The sequence below is a fragment of the Capricornis sumatraensis genome, chromosome 17 (genome assembly GCF_032405125.1).
Source record: "Capricornis sumatraensis isolate serow.1 chromosome 17, serow.2, whole genome shotgun sequence".
NCBI lineage: Eukaryota > Metazoa > Chordata > Mammalia > Artiodactyla > Bovidae > Capricornis > Capricornis sumatraensis.
This window is the reverse complement of record NC_091085.1, coordinates 43,997,364-44,020,047: the sequence shown is the minus strand read 5'-3', so window position 1 is coordinate 44,020,047 and position 22,684 is coordinate 43,997,364. Positions and strand designations below refer to the sequence as shown.

Below are 22,684 nucleotides of genomic sequence, written 5' to 3'. Positions count from 1 at the left end.
ATCAAGAGTCTGTAAGTTCCTCTTAACTTTCTACCATAAGGGTGGTGTCTTCTGGGAATCTGAGGTTATTGCTATTTCTCCCAGCAATCTTGATTCCAGCTTGTGCTTCATCCAGCTTGGCATTTCACGTGATGTACTCTGTATAAAAGTTAAATAAGCAGGGTGACAGTATACAGCCTTGACATATTCCTTTCCAAATTTGGAACCAGTCTGTTCTTGCATGTCTGTTACTAACTGTTGTTTCTCAACCTGCATATAGATTTTTCAGAAGGCAGTTAAGGTAGCCTGGTATTCACATCTCTCGAAGAATTTTCCACAGTTTGCTGTAATCCACACAGTCAAAGGCTTTGGCATAATGAAGAAAGCAGAAGTAGATGTTATTTTTTGGAACTCTCTTGCTTTTTGTATGATCCAACGGATGTTGGGAATTTGATATCTGGTTCCTCTGCCTTTTCTAAATCCAACCTGAACATCTGGAAGATCACAGTTCACATACTGTTGAAGCCTGGCTTGCAGAATTGTGAGCATTACTTTGCTAGTGTGAGATGAGTGCACTTTTGCAGTAGTTTGAACAATTTTTGGCATTGCCCTCCTTTGGGATTGTAATGAAACCTGACCTTTTCCAGTCCTGTGGCCACTGCTGAGTTTTCCCAATTTGCTGGCATATTGAGTGCAGCACTTTCACAGCCTCATCTTTCAGGATTTGAAATAGCTCAACTGGAATTCTGTCACCTCCTCTAGCTCTGTTTGTAGTGAGCTTTCTATGGCCCACTTGACTTCACTTTCCAGGATGTCTGGCTCTAGGTGAATGATCACACCATTGTGGTTATCTGGGTCATTAAGATCTTTTTTTATAGTTCTTTTGTATATTCTTGCCACGTCTTCTTAATGTCTTCTGCTTCTGTTAGGTCCATACAATTTCTGCCCTTTATTGTGCCTGTATTTGCATGAAATGTTCCCTTGGTATCACTAATTTTCTTGACGAGATCTCTAGTCTTTCCCATTCTACTGTTTTCCTCTATTTCTTTGCATTGATCGCTGAGGAATGCTTTCTTATCTCTCTCATGCTCTTCTTTGGAACTCTGCATTCAAATGGCTATATCTTCCCTTTTCTCTTTTGCCTTTCACTTCTCTTCTTTTCTCAGCTATTTGTAAGGCCTCCTCACACAACCATTTTGCCTCCTGGGGATGGTCTTGATCACTGTGCTCTATACAATGTTAGGAACCTCCATCCATAGTTCTTCAGGCACTGTATCAGTTCTAATCCCTTGAATCTATTTGTCACTTCCACTGTATAATCATAAGGTTTTTGATCCAGGTCATACCTGAATTACCATGTGTAAAATAGATTGCCAAATGGAATTTCCTGTATGTTGCAAGAAACTCAAACAGGGGCTCTGTATCTATCTAGCACGGTGAGATGGGGAGTGAGACAGGAGGGAGGTTCAAGAGGGAGGAGATATATGTATACCTATGACTGATTCATGTTGAGGTTTGATAGAAAACAACAAAATTATGTAAAACAATTATCCTTCAGTTAAAAATAAATAAAATTTAAAAATGAAAAGGGAGATTGTTACAACTGATACCTGAGAAATGCATAGGATCATAAAATACTACTGTATATAATTATACACTAACAAATTGACAAACTAAAAGAAATGGATAAATTCTTTGAAAAAATAAGACAAATTATTATAAAATTTATTTGGAATCATGAAGACCTTGAATAGTGTAATCATTCTTAAGACAGAAAAACAAAGCTGGAGGGATCATGCTTCCTGATTACAAATAATACTGCTACTACTGCTAAGTCATTTCAGTCGTGTCTGACTCTGTGCGACCCCATAGACGGCAGTCCACCAGGCTCCCCCATCCCTGGGATTCTCCAAGCAAGAACACTGGAGTGGGCTGCCATTTCCTTCTCCAATGTATGAAAGTGAAAAGTGAAAGTGAAGTCGCTCAGTCATGTCCGACTCTTGGCGACCCCATGGACTGCAGCCCACCAGGCTCCTCCATCCATGGGATTTTCCAGGCAAGAGTACTGGAGTGGGGTACCATTGCCTTCTCCAACAAACAATACTACAACCTATAGTAATAAAAATAATCTTCCATGGAAACAGATACATGTATCAGTGGAAAAGAATAAAGGGCCCAGAAATAAACTCACAGATAATAACATTAATAATAAAGAAACCAAGAAAATGCAATGGGGAAGAATAGTCCCTTAAATAAACTGTGTTGGGAAGATTAGACAGCCATATGCAAAAGACTGAAATTGGACCACTATCTTACACCCTACATAAAAATAAATACAAAATGGATTAAAGACTTGTATGTGATACCTGAAACAATAAAATCTTCTAGAAGGAAACATAGGTGCTAAGCTCCAAGAGTTTGAGCAAACTATTGGAGATAGTGAATGAAAGGTAAGCCTGGCATGCTGCAGTCCATGGGGTCACAGACACAACTGAGTGACTGACCGACAACAGCAAAGCTCCTTGATATCACACTTCTTGTGGATTTTTGGGCCTTTAGCCAAAAAACAACAGCAACCAAAGCAAAAACAAGCAAGTAGAGTGCATTAAATAAAATGGTTCTAGACAGCAAAGGATACCATCTGCAAAAAAAAAAAAAAAAAAAAAGACAACAACAACAACCTACTGAATGGGAGAAAATATGTTCAAACCACATGCTTGGTAAAGGAGTTAATATCCAAAACATATCAATACCTTAAATACCTCAATAGCAAAGCACCAACAATCCAATCAAAAACATAGGTAAAGAATCCAAATAGATATTTTTCCTAAGAAGAAATTCAAATTGACAACAGCCACATAAACAGATGTTCAACATCACTATCAGACAAATGCAAATCAAAACCACAGTAAGATGTCACCTCACACCTGTTAGAATGACAGTTACCAAAACTACATGAAATAATAAGTGCTAAAGAGGATGTGGAAAAAAGGAAAACCTTGTACACTCTTAGTAGAAATGTCAATTGGTGCAGCCACTATGGAAAACAGTATGGAGATTACTCATAAAATTAAAAATAAAACTACCATATAATCCAGGTATTCCACTTCTGTGTACTTAACCTAAGAAAATGAACACACTAATTCAAAAAGATATATGTGTTTCTATGTTTAATACAGCATTATTTACAAACATTAAGATATAGAAGCAAATTACTGCCTATTCATGGATGAATGGATAATGATGTGATGCATATATATTTGTGTGTGTGTGTGCTCAGTTGCTCAGGTATGTTCAACTATTTGTGACTCGATGGACTGTAGCCCTACAGGCTCCTCTCTCCATGGGATCTTTTAGGCAAGAATACTTGAGTGAGTTGCCGTTTCCTCCACTAGGCAATCTTCCTGACCCAGGGATTGAATGCATATCTCCTGTGTCTCCTGCATTGCAGGAAGATTCTTTACTTGCTGAGTGCTTCCCTCCAATGTCTCAGCAGTTTAAAAATCCACCTGAGAAGCAGGGGACATGAGTTCAATCCCTGAGTCAGTATGATCCACTTGGCAACTGACTCCAATATTCTTGCCAGAAAATCCCATGGTCAGAGGAGCCTGGTGGGCTGCTGTCCATGGGGTCACAAACAGTTGGATGCAACTGAGGAGAGCTCTCTTTCTCTCTATCTCCCTCTCATACACACATACATATATAGGTACACACACGCACACACAAATATACACACAGCAAATACTACTCAGCCAAATAAAAAGAAGGAAATGTCATTTTCTATAGCAGACCAAATGGTGTTATGCTAAATGAAATAAATCAGACAATTTCACTTATATATGGAGTATAAAAAACAAAGCAAACATACAACACAGAACTTGTATACACAGAGGACAGATGGGCAGTTATCAGATTGGAAAGGGTAAAAGAGTTGGGGAAATGAGTGAAGGGGGTCAATTGCATGATGATGGATGGTAACTAGACTTATTATGGTAATTGCTTTGTAATGTGTACAAAGATTGATTGCTTTATGGTTTACATCTGAAACAAGCAAAATATTATATACCATTTTACCTCAATTAAAAAACAAACAAACACAATAATCCATAACACAAATCTGAGATTATTTTGTTTAAGGCCATGCCTCTTAAACAATTTTGAATGATCCTGAGATTATGGCACAAAGTGTCTTAGCATCTTCGCAAATTAAACATTATTTTCCATATAACCTGAGGAAATTTCCCAGATATAAGCAAAGTTAGAAAAATCTTATCAAAATAAAAAATTATAAATTTGGAGGCATTTCTCTTTTGAAGCATTCGAAGACATTAAACAAGAGTATTAGTAAAATGTAACAAATATGAGTGAATATCTCGCACCTGTGATTTAGGGATTCTTTATAAAGTAGCAAAGAATAAGTGCATAGGTGATGGCTCTCTTAAGCAAGAGTAAAAAGATAACTAAAATTTATACACAAATATATCACTAAGGAAAAGAATTGGCTCAACTCCTTTCTACGGACATCCCATAGCATACAATTTTCACTTCTTTCCATCATCTAAGGTGATGGTCACTTCTTCATGCTCATTTTCAACAGACAACATGGAAAGAAGAAATTAATTTCCTGCAGTTGTTCAGGTTTTGTCTCATGACTTGGGCTGTACCCTATTGAATTTAGATTCTGAATCTCTAGGTATAAACAGTGATGAAATATATTCCTTCATTCCAGGAAATAAACCATTTATTTATTTTATTAATATGTGTTGTTCTAACACATTATGAAGTATTTGAAGCTAAAACTGCCTTTACCCACTTTAACACTTCATAAGCTACAGGCTGTTGCAACTCTAATAGCTAGTATATAGAGATGGAAAAGTGAAAGTGAAGTCATTCAACCATGTTCCAGTCTTTGCGACCCCATGGACTGTAGCTCGGCAGGCTCCTCCATCCATGGGATTTTCCAGGTAAGAGTACTGGAGTGGGTTGCCATTTAATTAGTTGTTGGTAATTACAGAAATTCTTAGAGCCAGAACCTTATGATTTAAGTTGAGGCAATTTCACCAACACAGTGGTATATAACGTGCTTACCATGCTTAAACAAGTGATTTGGATAATTTTAAATATTCAATAAATGCCTTCCAGATAGTAGAATGGATATGACAGTGTAATAATTCTCTTGAATTGTAATATCTGATTTCATTAAGCTCCTCAGAATTCACAAGGTCTAGATTATATCACAAGATACACAAATTATACACAACCTCTGTTGATGTACTCACATTGATGTCTTCCAAATCTAAGTTGTTGAGAATAATATTGTTCCTCTTCCAAATGATGGGGGGTCTCAGTGCTCCCTGAATGGCACAGCTCAGAACGGTACTCTGCCCCACTGTTGCCGCTGTGATGCTTAGTTTCTGATCTTCAGGCAGACTCAGCTGGATAACCTCTGAAAAGATAAAATGTCAGGAATGTTGAGGAGCATGTAGTTTTGTAAAGTTAATTAGTACAAAGTTTCTGAATACAACTAATTAAAGCTTTTAAATTGTATAAAATGGAGAAAAGCTTGTGATGAAATGAGAAAAATAGTAAATTGTTTCCAATAAAAGGTCAGAATGACATTTCAGTTTCATTGATTGACAGGCATCCTCATGAGGCACAGAACTATTAAACATGAAATGAATATCAGGAGTAGAGTTATAATAAGCCTGGCAGATTGCACCCAGAAGAGAGATAAATTATTTAACTGCCAAATCGACATGTAGTGTGTCACTGGCATTGAAATAAAAATGATGTTGTTTATTCACTGATAGATTTATATTGTGGGTGAGGTGAGATCATTGCTGGCTGGCTTCACAGAACACTAGCATAGCTGAATGGGTAAAATGCATCATTATGCTGGGAAACATAAATTGACTCTAAAGGAGTAAGATTTATTTGGGAAGTTGAAGGAGGAAAAACTGAAGTTCACCAACTAAACAACAATTTCCTAAAATTCTGTCAGCTGCCTCTATCACACAGTGTGAGTACAGTAAAGCCATTTCCTTATTCATAAAATTTACATATATTTAAATAACCATTAACATATTTATAATCATAATGCTATAGGAGGAAATATAATTTGAATCTGGATCTGCTTTCCTGTCCTGATTCCAGACAATCCTTACCAATGTTGGGAGTGAACTGTGTCATTCAGGAGAAATGCCTAGGATAATCCCCTGTCTTCATCCATATGACAATTGCCCTTTAGTTTTCAAATGACATTCACCGGCTCGCTATCGTTTCTATGCTATGATGGAGTTGTGCATTTTGATTTTGCTCAGTCTCTTTCAGGAAAGAAAGAGCAAAATCACTATTCTCACTGAAATTTCTGTGGAAGTGGAGAGACTATAATTGTCTTTTTTTCCTTTGTTGCTGTTGATGATATATTTTTTTATGATGGGGGAATTGACTGTCAAAAGTGGCGGCTTTTAATTTGCAATCAATATTATCAGGTACAATTAGTGCTGTCTGCTCCCTTCCTTTTCACCACTTGAACTTTTTTTCTCTCTCTGAATCCTGTCTACCTCTTAAGGAGGAAGCTAAATGCTAATCAAATGAATTTTATTGAAAGAGCCTGCCTGCCAATACAGGAGACACAAGAGACGTGGGTTTTATCTCTGGGTCAGGAAGATTCCCTGGAGGAGGAAATGGCAACCCATTCCAGTACTCTTGCCTGGAGAATCCCATGGACAGAGAAGCCTTGAGGGCTACAGTCCATAGGGTCACAAAGAGTCAGACAGGACAGAAGCGACTTAGCACACAGAGCGCATTCAACAAACAGTTCTTTGAAGTTTTGGTACTATTAAAAATTGTAACATCAAAAATAGCACACATCTTTGTCTCAGAAGGCCAGTATTTAACATATTGTCCCCTACATGCACTTGTTAAGTGCTGTTATATAAAATCTTGTCTTTAAACCTAAAAGTCATAGTTATTCAAGCCCTCATTATTTTGTGTGGTCAAAGAATGGGGTAGGCAATCTTTTGAAATTGAAAAACCCTATCAGAAGAGACTCAGTCAAATTTATTCTTTTGTTCCTATATCACCAAATGAAATGAAAGCAATTAGGAACAAGTGTCTTGGCCAGTCATTTGTATTGACAGTTTAATGTTCCTTAATGACGTTTATCCATATTCACATTTTATTTCAATGTTCACTGAGTAATAAGACCATAGGGAATATGTTCAATTATCTTTTCTGTAATATTCACTCTGTTGTACTTCTCTATAGATATATAATTATATAAAATCTCTAAAAGAAAATATATTTAACTAATTAGACACATGACATTTTTGATATTTGCAGATAGGGTATCTTTATGTCTTTTTGTTTATATTACAAACTTAAAGGGAAGACAGAAAACCATAAAAGTAATAACATAATGTAGGGTACCACATAAGAATTATTAATAATTTTCATTAGCATTGCTGAATTTCAGTTTCTGGTTCCTCATAAAATCATGTACAAGATAATGAGACATTTGATTCTGAAAACAGAATGTTAACATTGGCTATTCTGACATTTAATAATAGAGTTGGTACTGAATCACCTTGAAATAACTTCACTAAACTTTTGCATCTGGTATTAGGTCTTAGGCCATTTAAATAGTTGTGCTTTTGGTAGTTATATATTACAATGCTAATTAGATAACATGAATATTTTAAAATAAATGCCGAGATTTGGCATAACATTATGTAGGACATCCTTTTAAAATGTAATTTTTTGAGAGCTTGCCTAATTAGAATTAAGAATTACTATTCACCCAGGGAATATTAACATGCACAGCAAAAACTTTTATGTTAATTTGGAGATTATGGTTTTAAATGATTTTAAAAATTATCTCAGTAATATATGCTATTAATTAATATGTATTTTTAAAAATCTTTAGATATTTTTCCTCCAGGTTTCATGCTACACATTTCACCTTTTCCTTAATAATTATATAGAGCTACATGCACAAATATAATTATATTTACGTTATTCTTCAAAATCAAGTGATGCTTTCCTTAAGAAAATTTAGCTGCAAGATTTATTTTATTTGCAAAATTGACATGCTCATCATTAATCATCTTTCTCTTAGTTATTACCAGACTAAGATTTAGTCTCAAAAAATCACAAATGTTAAATATTGTTATTCTTGTATTCTAAGGTCTTTCAACATGCTTTTATGGTAAGTAAAATGTTTATAAAATATGTCACATTCATATATTTCATAGAGAAATGATGCTTATACCTAGAAATACATTCACAAAAATAGTTATGAAACTATGTGAGTCAGTTTAAAGAGGTGAGATTGATTGTATCTGAGCGTTTGTGTGTATGTTAGTGATCATAGTTGTTAGTCTAGAAATACGATTTTCAAAGAAAAAATATAAAAAAATTGATTCTATATCAGTTACAATTAATATACAACTTTGTAGATAGATATCAATGATAACATTTTTTTTTGCATTCTGTCCGCAAATATCTTATGCTAGTTATGTACAGGCAAGCAACTGTTATGCGCAGTGCAGCATCTTTCATTTTAGTACTCTATCTCTTTAGCTCCAATGATAATGCTCATTTGAAGGTCTTGTTTAAAATCATGCATCACATGACAACAAGTCATTTAATGTCCTGACCAAAGGTAAAAACACATAGGTTAGATATAACAGATATTACTGAGCTTTTTGAAACATGTCAGTACTTTTTTTTTGACCTATAAGCTTGGCCTCTTATTGGAAGCTGTCTCAAGAATTCAAAGAAGATATCAGAGTCTAGTTGTGGTGTTTCCTTTGATCTTGTTTTATGAAGACTATTGCTGCCATTTCCAGATCAGCTTCTTTTGTCTTCTTACTTGGAAAGGCTGAGAGGAAATAAAATAGTTTTTCTATGGATCTCTTTTTATACTTTCACAATTTGACTTAGAGGAGTATGAAGCGTTTGTTTTCAAAAGCATGAAAAATTGAATTCTCCTCTAGAAGAACCTGAAGTTGGACAGACAACAGTAGTTGAATACAACTTTAACCACTTTATTCCAATAGCAACTAGTTGATAAGAATAATAAGAACTATAATAAAAATATTATGTAAATTTCAAGTAGTACAGAAAGGAAAAAAATATTTTGACTATTTGTGAAACACCAGTTTATAAAAGAAGATCATTTTAGTAACTGAAAATCAATTCTGTATATCATAATTTATCATAAACAGAATTCTGATCTTCTTAACACCTACATCTTTTCAAGTTCCTAAGTATATACTTATGTTGAATATCTTATTTAATTGATTGAAATATTAGTCTCATAATTTATTGAGCTGATCATGCTTATAATTTCTACTGTAGGAATACCTAGAAGATATTTTATCAGTGATATTTTCAAATAACATGTATTTTCCCTTCTCTATTCCACTAACAGAAATTATTAATTAATTAAAAAGCAGATAATAATGTAAAAAAATCACAATAAAAGACATTTAGGAAGTATAGAAGGAATGAATTAATTATTTTCATAGTAAGAAAACCATAGTCAATGACAAGCTCTTTAACTGGGAAATTATCGTGGCATTGTCTATTAAGAAATAAGTGATTTCCAAATAAATGTTAAGTCTGATCTAAGTTAGACATGCCAATATATACATTAACTTATTATGAAAAAATGTTGAGTTTTATGCTAATTGATTATCTATAAACTATTATATACTTATATAACAAAGTGTATTAAAAAAACAAAACAAAATGAATTTAAGATAAGAATTAGAAACTTCTTCAATAGCAATGTATTAGACAATTTGGACAAACTCTTCCACTAAAGAAATAAAATAGCAACAAACAAATAAATAACCCTGAATTAAACACACAGAATATATTTTAAAGAATATATGAAAGAGATAATTTTTTTTCTCATTCTTAACTAGGAAAGAAGTAAGACATTGAGAAATTTCCCAGCCTATGTCCTGAATGGTGTCACAGTGCTTTGGGAATTTTTCCACCATAAGATGACAGAGCAGCCTAAATGCCCTATGTGGTTTCTCATAGCTAGAGGCATGGAATAGATGGGATAGGTACCATCTCCCTCTGTGACAGGAGTTTAAAGTGTCTCACTCTACTAATAAACATGTGAATTGCAGGCTACTTTTGTCTAGGTGTTTCATAAAACAGTCTTCCTCTCCATATTAAGTTAACATCATTCTAGTTTATCTAACTATTGTTATAAAAATTTTAAATAAAATATCCAGTAAACAATGAAGGATCACATAGCACACACAAAAAAAGACTATAGCATTATGGGAATAATTATGAAAATGATCAGCAAGATCAAAGCAGTCAGTCCTAAAGGAAATCAATCCTAAATATTCATTGGAAGGACTGATGCTGAAGCTGAAACTCCAGTACTTTGGCCACCTGAAGTGAAGATCTGACTCACTGGAAAAGACCCTGATGTTGGGAAAGATGGAAGGAAAGAGGAGAAAGGGATGACAGAGGATGAGGTGGTAAGATGGCATCACTGACTCAATGGACATGAGTCAGAGCAAACTCTGGGAGATAGTGAAGAACAGGGAAGCCTGGCATGCTGCAGTTAGTGGGATCACAAAGAGTCAGACATGACTTAGTTACTGAACAACGTATGAGAACAAGGATAAATAAAATAACAACAGTAACAAACACATCAAGTTTGTAAAATTTAGGTTTATGAAAGCAAAATCAGCTTAGAAATTCTAAAAAAATAACTTAAATATATAATCTACAAACATTATAAGTTGATTAAAGAGCCAAATATAAATTATATAAGTAGAAAATATTGCATTGGTCACAAAAGAATTGAATTCCAGAGAACTGAATTCCTTTTTTCTGAGAGAATTTTGTAAAGACCAGAATAAATGGAAATCTAAAGGTTCAAAGTCTTGTGAATATGGTGGATGAATCAGAACTTCCAGGGAAGCTGTAACAGTTTCTGCCTGGTCAACAAAGAAATATGTGGACTTGCATTATCCTGATGGAAGATTATGTTTTCTGTTGACTATATTTTTCATCAAATGCTGCTTTTAGTTGGTCTAACTGAGAAAAGTACTTGTTGGAACTAATCACTTGGTTTTTCAGAAGGAGATTATAATAGAGGACTCTGTTTCAATCCCACCATATACACAGCATCGGTTTATTTGAGTGAAGCTGGCCTTTGGTGTGGTTGTTGGTGGTTCATTTTGCTTGCCCCATGATCACTTCCATTCTGCATTATGGTGCACATTATATCCACTTTTCATCGCCCATTACAATTTGTTTAAAATACAGGATGTTTTCATTACATTTAAGCAGAGAATCACCTGCAGAAATATGATCAAGAAGGCTGTTTTGCTTAACATATGTGGAACCTAAACATCAAAATGATAAACATAACCAAGCTGTTACATATTATTTTCAGCACTTGATGTGGATATTTTGAGTATGTTGGCTATCTCCCACATGGTGTACTGTTTGTTCTCAATTAACGCCTTTATTTGATCACTATAAACTTCCTCTGACCTACCCAACCTTGGAGCATCCTCCAGCGATGGATAAATCTCCAGCATGAAACTTCTCAAACCACTTTTGACATATCCAATCTGTCACAGCAACTTCTCATACACTGCATAATTTTCCTTTTAGCATTTCAATTGCATTTTTACCTTTCTTGAAATAATATAATATGCCCACAATGTTGGATTTTTTTCTTTTATCTTCAATATTAAAATGGTTACACAAAAAATTACCAGTTTTGATAAACTTTAATGTACAATTACATACTTTATTTTATTTTGGGGGGGCTCCAAAATCACTAAAGATGGTGCCTGCAGCCATGAAATTAAAAGATGCTTGCTCCTTGGGAGAAAAATTATGACCAAACTAGTCAGCATATTAAAAAGCAGAGACATTACTTTGCAGCAAATGTCCATCTAGTCAAAGCTATGGTTTTTCTAGTAGTCATGTATGGATGTGAGAGTTGGATTATAAAGAAAGCTGAGCACCAAAGAAATGATGCTTTTAAACTGTGGTGTTAGAGAAGACTCTTAAGAGTCCCTTGGACTGCAAGGAGATCCAACCAGTTGATTCTAAAGGAAATCAGTCCTGAATATTCATTGAAAGGACTGATTCTGAAGCTGAAACTCCAATACTTCGTCCACCTGATGTGAAGAACTGACTCATTAGAAAAGACTCTCATAATGGGAAATATTGAAGGCAGGAGGAGAGAGGATGGCAGAGGATGAGATGTTTGGATGGCATCACTGACTCAATGGATGTGAGTTTGAGTAAATTCCAGGAGCTGGCGATGGCAGGGAGGCCTGGCGTGCTACAGTCCATAGGGTCACAAAGAGTCAGACACAACTGAGTGACTGAACTGAACTGGATGTGCATTGATGTGATAATTGCCACAATACAATCAAACAAAATTGCTTTGAATGAAATTAAAAAGACAACAAAGTGCTACTAGAGCCAACTTATGGAAAAACAAAATGAAGTTTTTGGCCAAACTCATAAAAAAACCTGAAATTAAGAATTAAATTGATGTCATTAAGAACAGATTATACCTGTAATAAAAAAAAAAATATGTCATAAACTGAGAAAGAGCCTAAAAGAAACATTACAGAATTAAAAGCAGAAAATTAAAATTTGAGATATACACAAAAAGGTATGTGAAACCTAGAAGAAACAAAGGTAATTGGGCAGAAGTAGTATTTGAAGAAATAGTAGCTAAGAGATTTCTCTAAATATAGAGACTCTAATCTATAGGTTTACAATCATCAAATATCAAGCAAAGCAAATGTAACACTAGAATAATCCACACATAGACAGTAGTGACATTGAAGAAAATAAAAGACGAATCTAAAAATTATGTAGATGAAAAAATACAGATTGACTTTGCTGTAAGGAGAGTTAGGTAACTGACACCATGAGTGCAAATAGGAACAAGAAGCTACTGGGATTATATAAGTGATGAAACAAAGTAAAATCAATCTTAGAATTTTATACACACACATACAAATTAAAATAAATATGCTTTCAAAAAATAGTAAGAAAATATATGTCTAATAACTTGTCTTAATTCTGAAGGCATTTCTTCAGGCAAAGGAAAATGATTTTAGATGGAAGCTTAAAGATACAAGAGGAAAAGTGAGAAAACAAGGTGCTTAAATATGTATTCAATTTTAAAACTTTGATACTTCAAGAGTGCATGATAATATAATTATACACATTTATAATAACAATAAATATATTTATAATAATATATAATGTAAATAAAATATCTTCAAAATCTTATGGTAGAGAATTATTCTTAAATAAGGACCAAAAAGTTACCTTTACAAAATGATTTATATGTTTGATACATTATTATTTAGATCATCTTCTCTTCAAAAGATACTATTCAGTTCAGTTCAGTTCAGTCATGTCTGACTCTTTGCGACCCCATGGAGTGCAGCACTCCAGGCCTCCCTGTCTATCACCAACTCCTGGAGTTGACTCAAACTCATGTCCATTGAATCAGTGATGCCATCTGACAATCTCATCCTCTGTCATCCCCTTCTCCTTCTGCCTTCAATCGTTCCCAGCATCAGGATCTTTTCTAATGAGTCAGTTCTTCACATCAGGTGGCCAAAAACTAGTTTCAACTTCAGTCCTTCCAATGAATATTCAGGACTAATTTCCTTTAGGATGGACTGGTTGGATCTCCTTGCTGTCCAAGGGACTCTCAAGAGTATTCTCCAACACCATAGTTCAAAAACAATTCTTTGGCACTCAGCTTTCTTTATAGTCCAACTCTCACATCCTTACATGACTACTGGAAAAACCATAGCCTTGACTAGACGGACCTTTGTTGGCAAAGTAATGTCTCTGCTTTTTAATATGCTTTCTAGTTTGGTCATAGATTTTCTTCCATGAAGCTCCTCTGTCCATGGGATTTTCCAGGCAATAGTACTGGAATGGATTGCCATTTCCTTCTTCCGGGGGATCTTCTCGATGCAGGGATAGAACCCGGGTCTCCAACATTGTAGACAGACGCTTTACCGTCTGAGCCACCAGGGGAGTCCTCCAAGGAGAAAGTGTTTTTTAATTTCCTGACTCCAGTCACCGTCTACAGTGAGTTTGGAGCCCAAGAAAATGAAGTCTGTCACTTTTTTCACTATTTCCCCAACTTTTTGCCATGCAATGATGAGACCAGATGCCATGATCTTAGTTTTCTGAAAGTTGAGTTTTAACCCAACTTTTTCACTCCTCTTTCACTTTCATCAAGAGGCTCTTTAGTTCTTCTTCTCTTTCTGCCATAAGGGTGGTGTCATCTGCATATCTCAGGTTATTGATATTTCTCCTGGCAATCTGGATTCTAGCTTGTGCTTCATCCAGCCCAGCATTTCTGATGATGTACTCTGCATATAAGTTAAATTAGCAGGGTGACCATATACAGCCTTAACATACTCCTTTCTCTATTTGGAACCAGTCTGTTGTTCCATGTCCAGTTCTAACTGTTGCTTCCTTACCCTCACACAGATTTCTAAAGATACTATTAATGGACCAAAAATGCAAGCCACAAAGCAGGAAAAGATACTTTCCATCTACAAAGCTAGCAAAGTTCTTATATATAGAATTAATACTCTGAAAATTGATAAGAAAAAGCTCCAAAGAACTACCAACAAGAGACTCAAAGAAATGCTTTATGAATGAGTTAATCCATGGCTAAGAAAAATCTGAAAAAGTGTTCAAAATATACAAATAATCAGTGAGATACAAATTTAAGCCAAATCTTCCAGATTGGTATGGATCACTAAATCTAATGTCAAGAAGAATTTGACGCAACATGAATTGTTACATAACTTGAAAAATAGTTTCAGCTAAAACTTTCTTTCTGCATTGGTAAATGAAGCTCAGCTAGAGAAACTTTCCCTGCCAGCTCATGTTTCCAAGGACTCAGTTATTTATATGCCTTGTGGAAGCCTATAGTATGACACAGAGATGGCAGAATATTCAAGTGTTATAAAGATGATGCAGAGGAAGCAATAGATATGTACTCAAAAAATTTTTAATATACTGGACAGAGGGAAAAAGTAGAGAGGTTTAAATGTGGAAAAATGAATCTGATAAGGAATAGGAAAAAGAAATCCCAAGTTTATCCTCAGGAAAAGAAGCCGCTAGTGAAGAACCTTCTGAGAATTTAAGTGAGAACAGAATTATTTCTTTCACAAGTTCTGAAAGAAAGAAGGACTTATAATCACAAACATAAATAAAAGTATTTTGTAGTTAAAACCAAAGGTCATTTTTTTTCTCTGTCATTGGTGGGATTTAAAAGCTATGGGGATATATTTTTTAAAAAGACTTTTCCATAAAAGATTTTTCTGTAAAACAATGAAGCAAAAAGGTTCATGTTCAAAAGTAGAATTTTATTCTTATTCACTTTATAACTAGTAATAAGGAAACTATGTTATTATAGACAGGACTGTATTTTGACAATACTTCAAGTAGTTTTACATGTTCACAATAGGCAGTCTCATTTTCCTTTTTATTTATTCATGATTTTGATATTCTTTCTGTGGTCTTACAAATATAATACAATTACCATTCAACATTTCTGTTCCATTTTATTTAATTTCTTTCTTTCAAATAAATTATATATAGTTGAATTTTAAACTGAAGAATAAGACCATTCATTCAATGATATGTATGACACTAACGGCTTGAAAAATAATTCTTTATGAAAAATAGTTTTTGTTTGAAACCTGATCTAACAAAAATTGTATCCAACAGGGAATTTGGTTAGCTACCCAAAGTAGTCAAGTTAATCTCAACTTTATGATCTGGAAAAATTGGAGTGCATACAACTGGACAATTTTATCATGATAAGTATATAGTCACGGATAATAAGGTACTGATATTTCAATATATATTATACCAAGTTTAGTGTCTCCTAACAAGGGAGTCATTCTTTGTAGGACTAGAATAAATGGAAATAATTGTCAACAAGGCTTCCCTGATAGCTTAGTTGGTAAAGAATCTGCCTGCAATTCAGGAGACCTGGGTTCAATTCCAGGGTCAGGAAGATCTGCTGAAGAAGGGATAGGCTACACACTCCTGTATTCTTGAGCTTCCCTTGTGGCTCAGCTGGAAAAGCTACCCACTTCACTATTCTGGCGTAGAGAATTCCATGGACTGCATAGCCCACGGAGTTGCAAAGAGTTGGACACAACTCAGCGATTTTCACTCACTTGTTATCTGACATTTGCCAAGACATTGTTCTAAGTAGTTGATTTATTTAATCTTCACATCTATGAGTAGATGTTTAGTGATCCTAACAATTTTTTTCTAATTACGGTACCCTCAGGTAAGGAAGAATTAAATAACTGAAGCTTCACCAGACATCTTGCGATCAGACAGGAACTTTCCCGAATGCAATAGGACACAAAAAGAGTTTAGGTTCATGAACACAATCGGTGAGAAGAAAGAAAACACCCTATCTTTGGATATTCTGTACAGTAGTTGTCTTAAAAAGATACATGCTGACAAAGGAGCCTTCATAGCATGGGGAATGAAGGCATGACCTATATTACCAGCAACACTCAGATCTGATACATGGCTTGATGGTTTACCAGGTTTGATTTCGATTGCACACTATTGACAAGATTCTTCACAGTGATTTAAACTCTGTCTCTCTTTTTTTTTTTCTTTTTTATGAAAAGATGGTACCTCTTAGAAATATTGTGAATATAAGATATGATGTTTTAAAACACTTATAACTACACCGGGCCTTTAGTAAATTCTCCATAACCTGCAGATGATATTACTAGTGAAGAGCTGTTGAAGTGCTTGTATGTTAAGATAGGCACCATTTCACCCGGTTTATAAATATACATTATGATTTCTTTGAGAAAGGTGAGAAAGGTATTGCTTATATAAAATCACATGGGTTTAATTTTCACAGATATTATTCAAGTATGAGAGAAAAAAAAGTCTCATGACCCATCAGGCTACTTATGCTCTAGTTTTACATTCATCTACAAACTAAGTGCCCTTGAGGTTGAACTTAAATATAATGTATGTTTAAAACAAAAAAAGGCTATGACTTTGGAAAGCAGTATGAAGATACCTTAAAAAAAACAAAAAATGCAGTTGTCATATGACTGCAAACCCACCCTTGGGCATATATCTGGAGAAAAAAATACAGTCAAAAGGATACATGTATCCCAATGTTTGTTGCAGCATTGTTTACGATATCCAAGACAAGGAAACAAAGTAAACCCCCACTGACATATGAATAGAAAAAGAAAATGTTGTACATACAGATAATGGACTACTCAGCCATTAAAAAAGAATGAAATGATACCATTTGCAGCACATGGATGACCTAGAGATAGTCATACTGAGTGAAATCAGAGAAAGACAAATATCATACCATACCACTTACATGTGAAATCTAAAATAGTTGATACAAATGAACTTATTTGCAAAACATAGACAGACTCACAGACTTACAGAATGAATTTATTGTTACCAGGAGTTTGAGATTTACATGTTTCACTGATCCAGCTCACAGAGCCAATTGTCTTGCTGTTCACGCTGTCCACACTGTTCACTGAACACAGGGTGGGCAAGGTGCAAGCTTAGAGACTGGAAGGAGACTTGAGGAGCCATAGTAACTGCGGACATGTTTATTCTCTCCTGGCTGATGCAACAGCTGTAGCAGCAGCCATAGCATGACCTAGCACAACGCAGTCTTCCCCCAGCTGACAGAAGCCATGACAGTGTTCTCTCTTGGCTGGTGAAGCAGCCGTGGGCAGCAGACATGCTACAGTCTCTCCTCGTGGCTGACCCAGTGGACACAGCCGTGATGCAGCAGCAATGCCACCACTTCTTAGGTGGAGCTTATGCTTCCCTACAGCACTAAGTAGCTTGTGAGCAAGCAAGTACCGCTTGGTGTGCATGCACCGTGCTGTAAGTGATCTCAGCTGTTACATGATCATTATTTACAAAAAGTGGGGCAAGAGAGCCTGATAATGCCATCTTGGCTAATTTGCTTTCTCCTCACACATGTACACATTGCTGTGTTTAAAATGGATTGCCAACAAGGACCTACAATATGGCACATGGAACTCTGCTCAATGTTATGTAACAACTTAAATGGGAAGATAATTAAAAAAAATAATACACACATGTACACGGCTTCCCAGGTGGTGGTGCTGCTGTTGCTGCTAAGTTGCTTCAGTCATGTCCAACTCTGTGTAACCCCATAGATGGCAGCCCACCGGGCTCCCTCATCCCTGGGATTCTCCAGGCAAGAACACTGGAATGGGTTGTAATTTCCTTCTCCAATGCATGAAAGTGAAAAGTGAAAGTGAACTTGCTCAGTTGTGTCCGACTCTCAGTGACCCCATGGACTGCAGTCCACCAGGCTCCTCTGCCCATGGGACTTTCCAGGCAAGAGTACTGGAGTGTGTTGCCATTGGTGCTAATGGTAAAGAACTTGCCTACCAATACAGGAGACATAAGAGATTTGGGTTTGATCCCTGAGTTTGGAAGAAATGGCAAACCACTCCAGTATTCTTGCCTTGGACAGAGCAGCCTGATAGTCTACAGTCCATGTGGTTGTAAAGAGTCAGACAGGAATTAACTGACTTAGCAGGCACACATGTACATGTATAACTGAATCACATTGTTGTACAACTGAAACTACCACAACATTGTTAATCACTCCAAGATAAACAGTTTTAAAAAAAGCTTGGAACATAATGATAATCACTTTTCTATTTCTAAAAAGTTGTGAAAAATATCAATGAAATGTTGAAGTAATCAAGTATCTTTTTCCCTATACAATTTATTGATATAAACATCATACATGATTTGAGAAAATGTTATATTATGATCTAAAAATCTAAATGCATAAAATACTGAATCATCTTGCTAATTTATATAAAGTATATGATAATTTATAGATACAATTCAGTGTAGTAATTTGGGGTAAGAAATTGCATAGAAGTACTTCTCATACAATCCTACATGAGGAGTTTGCTGTGAATACTCATTCATCAGTCAAGGTAAAGCAATCGTCTAATCAATACCCATTTCCTGTATGTTAACCGTGTGCTCAGTGGCCTGTTAAAAGCTATTCCAGATAGAAGGAAAGAAAGATAACCTGTGTTCATTCCCAGTTTATCTCTGGGAAACCCTAGGATGTTAATGCAAGAGTCAATCAAACAACACATTATTTGCTCTGTCTTTAATAAATTGAAAAAAATTCACCATTTTTAAAGATACAGTCTGGCAGACAGAGCTAAATGAATGAACTATTCATTCCACACAGTGAAAGAGAATTTGAACATTTCCTACTGAAAGAGACTTTAGCATTGTTTGCCTAATTAAAACAATTCAGGTTAAGAGAGATTGCTGTTAGTCATAAGGCACTGCTATTATTGGTAAAACTGAAACTGGGATCCGGAGCATTTGCCTTCACTATGAAATTTTACTGAGTTAGAGTCTCTAAGATGTTAGAGCAAATAGATGTGAAGAATGGGGAATTGAACACTGGCTGTACATTTTGGCAGCTCTTCAACAGCATCAGAAGACTGGGCTTCAGCTATGCAAATCCAGAAACAAATTTAAACAATTCATCCAGAATTAATTAGGCCATTGGGGATTGACTGAGCTAATCAAAACCACAGGATACTTTTGTTTATCCTGAAATACCAATTTATTCATTTACAATTGGGAAAGCATCAGGTTTAGTAAGTAGTGTCAGCTGTGAGCCTGGGAATCTCCCTTGTAATGCACAGGTCAAAAGCGTCTCAAGATTGATGACTAGAAAATTACAAAAAAGGGAGCAGGCTATTCTCAATCCAGTCAAGCACTAATCAGCTAATGAATTGCCCTTTTCAACTCCAAAGACATTTATGTCTAGAGAGCCTTTCTTTTTCTTGTCACTTTCCAGTTTATTGGCAAATTCTTAGTTCTTGCCCTTTGTTTTTTTTTTTTTTTTTTTTTTTTTTTAACACCATGGATATCACCATGTGTTTGCAACTAGAGCATTAACTTAGATAGGCTATGAAAGAATTGAATTATTAGAGCCATCTTCATATCAGCAAATGTTCCCATTATTTGTGCTTAGCAACTACATGCATTCCCATTATTTGTGCTTAGCAACTTAGCAACTACATGCATAGACCAAATCTGACCCACCACCTGCTTTTGTAAAGTTGTATTAGATCACAGTCATATCCATTCATACTGCTGTCTGTGCTATTATTGTCTATGGCTGATTTTAGCTATATAGGCAGAGTTGAGCAGTTGCTATAGAAAACCTATGGTATGCAAAGTCTAAAATATGTACACTGCCCCTTCATAGAAAGTTACCTAGTAAACAGAAACACTTCTTTGCTAGTTTACTTTCCTTCAACATGCTTTAGTTATTTAAGTATCATCCCTTGGATTCTGCTCATTCTCTAGGTCAGAACACTAATGAGAACTAAAATATTGCCTGTCATATTAGTAAACAAAGAATGTCGCAGCCATGAAGCCATTGCATCCGGGCTGCCCTGACAGTAAGCCCTGAGAAAGCCCACAATGGAGACAAACAGGCGACCCACTGCCAAGACCACCTAGCAGTCAGCTGCTGTAGCCAACACCAAGGGCACACCCTGAGGAAACGCAGGATGAAAACACAGAATACTAGCCCCAGAGAGCTGAGGTGCATATCAAAGGAATGGTTTCAACGAGCCCAGACTCTTGTATCTTCCCATACAGAGAAAAGCACTGAGTTCCTTAGCTTGATATATCTGGTTTTCTTTTATTCAGTTCAGTTCAGTTGAGTTCAGTTGCTCAGTCATGTCTGACTCTTTGTGACTCCATGGACTGAATGTAGCATGCCAGGCCTCCCTGTCCATCACCAGCTCCCGGAGTTTACTCAGACTCATGTCCGTTGAGTCAGTGATGCCATCCAACCATCTCATCCTCTGTCATCCCCTTCTCCTGCTTTCAATCTTTCCCATTATCAGGGTCTTTTCTAATGAGTTAGTTCTTCACATTAGGTGGCTAAAGTATTGGAATTTCAGCTTCAGCATCAGTCCTTCCAATGAATATTCAGGACTGATTTCCTTTAGGATGGACTGGTTGAATCTCCTTGCAGTCCAAGGCACCCTACAGTCTTCTCCAACACCACAGTTTAAAAACATCAATTCTTTGGTGCTCAGCTTTCTATAGAGTCCAACTCTCACATCCATACATGACTACTGGAAAAACCATTGCTTTGACTAGATGGACCTTTGTTGACAAAGTAATGTCTCTGTTTTTGAATATGCTATCTACGTTGGTCATAACTTTTCTTCCAAGGAGCAAGCATGTTTTAATTTCATGGCTGCAGTCACCATCTGCAGTGATTTTGGAGCCCCAAAACATAAAGTCTGCCACTGTTTCCACTGTTTCTCCATCTATTTCCCATGAAGTGATGGGACTAGATGCCATGATCTTCGTTTTCTGAATGTTGAGCTTTAAGCCAACATTTTCACTTACCAATTTCACTTTCATCAAGAGGCTTTTTAGTTCCTCTTCACTTTCTGCCATCAGGGTGGTGTCATCTGCATATCTAAAGTTATTAATATTTCTCCTGGCAATCTTGATCCCAGCCTATGCTTCATCCAGCCCAGCATTTCTCATGATGTACTCTGAATATAAGTTAAATAAGCAGAGTGACAATATACAGCCTTGATGTACTCCTTTCCCGATTTGGAACCAGTCTGTTGTTCCATGTCCAGTTCTAACTGTTGCTTCCTAACCTACATACGGATTTTTCAAGAGGCAGGCCAGGTTGTCTGGTATTCCCATCTCTTTAAGAATTGTCCAGAGTTTGTTGTGGTCCACACAGTCAAAGGCTTTGGCATAGTCAATAAAGCAGAAGTAGATATTTTTCTGGAACTCTCTTGCTTTTTTGACTGTTTTATTTTTATTCTTTATAACTAGTAATCTTTTGTAACCCCTGAGCACTACAAGGAAGACTACCTGTTTTTTATTGCAAATGCTTCTATATATCCTGGCTAATTCCTCTTGCCTTTTTGGAGCAGTCTTTCAGCGTTTTTTGAGATGGTGTGTCTCTTGGGCTTAAAGTCTTAAAATGTCCACTGAATAAAGCATAACTCTCAACTTTTAGGTTGTGCATTTTTGTTTGTTTGTTTAGTCAACACTAAGTATAAAGTAATTACAGAAAGGATATGTGAAAATTCTAGCCATTTATACATAGGTGAGTTTGTAAACCTCCAATCTCTGAGTCCCTTGTAAATAACAAAAGAATAAATTTTTATTAAAACTACAACAGTTGTGACTGAGAATTCAGTGCAAAATGTAAATGTGAGTTAAATTTGTCTTATCCAAATGCAATTTCTTAGTCCCTGATGGTGGCATCCTACTGGTCTATATTCTCCAAGTTTATCATGAAGAACAGTGATCATTTCTCCCCTATTCTTCCCAACAAAATACTTATTCTCTGGGCACAATTCTCAGCCAGAAATGCCATCTGATTTTGGCATGTAAGTCATTCATAGTACTAGTCTGTAAACAAGCTTGATTACCAAGAGAATATTTACATTTTAATAAGAAACATTTTAATTCCAATGTGTCTTTAACCAAAAAGATGCTTAATAGAAATGCTTTGAGAAGAAGTCACCTCTGCTACCACTTTCTTTCT

General features: G+C 35.7%; 1 protein-coding gene across 3 annotated transcripts in view; it reads right to left on the bottom strand.

Annotated features, from left to right (window-relative positions):
• Window positions 1-22,684, bottom strand: part of FSTL5 (follistatin like 5) — an 839,965-nt gene that overhangs the window by 288,815 nt on the left and 528,466 nt on the right. For all 3 annotated transcript variants that reach the window (XM_068990059.1, XM_068990060.1, XM_068990061.1), the window contains exon 6: window positions 5,259-5,425. In XM_068990059.1, coding sequence (XP_068846160.1) covers window positions 5,259-5,425 — 167 coding nt within the window. The remainder of the gene's footprint in view (window positions 1-5,258; window positions 5,426-22,684) is intronic.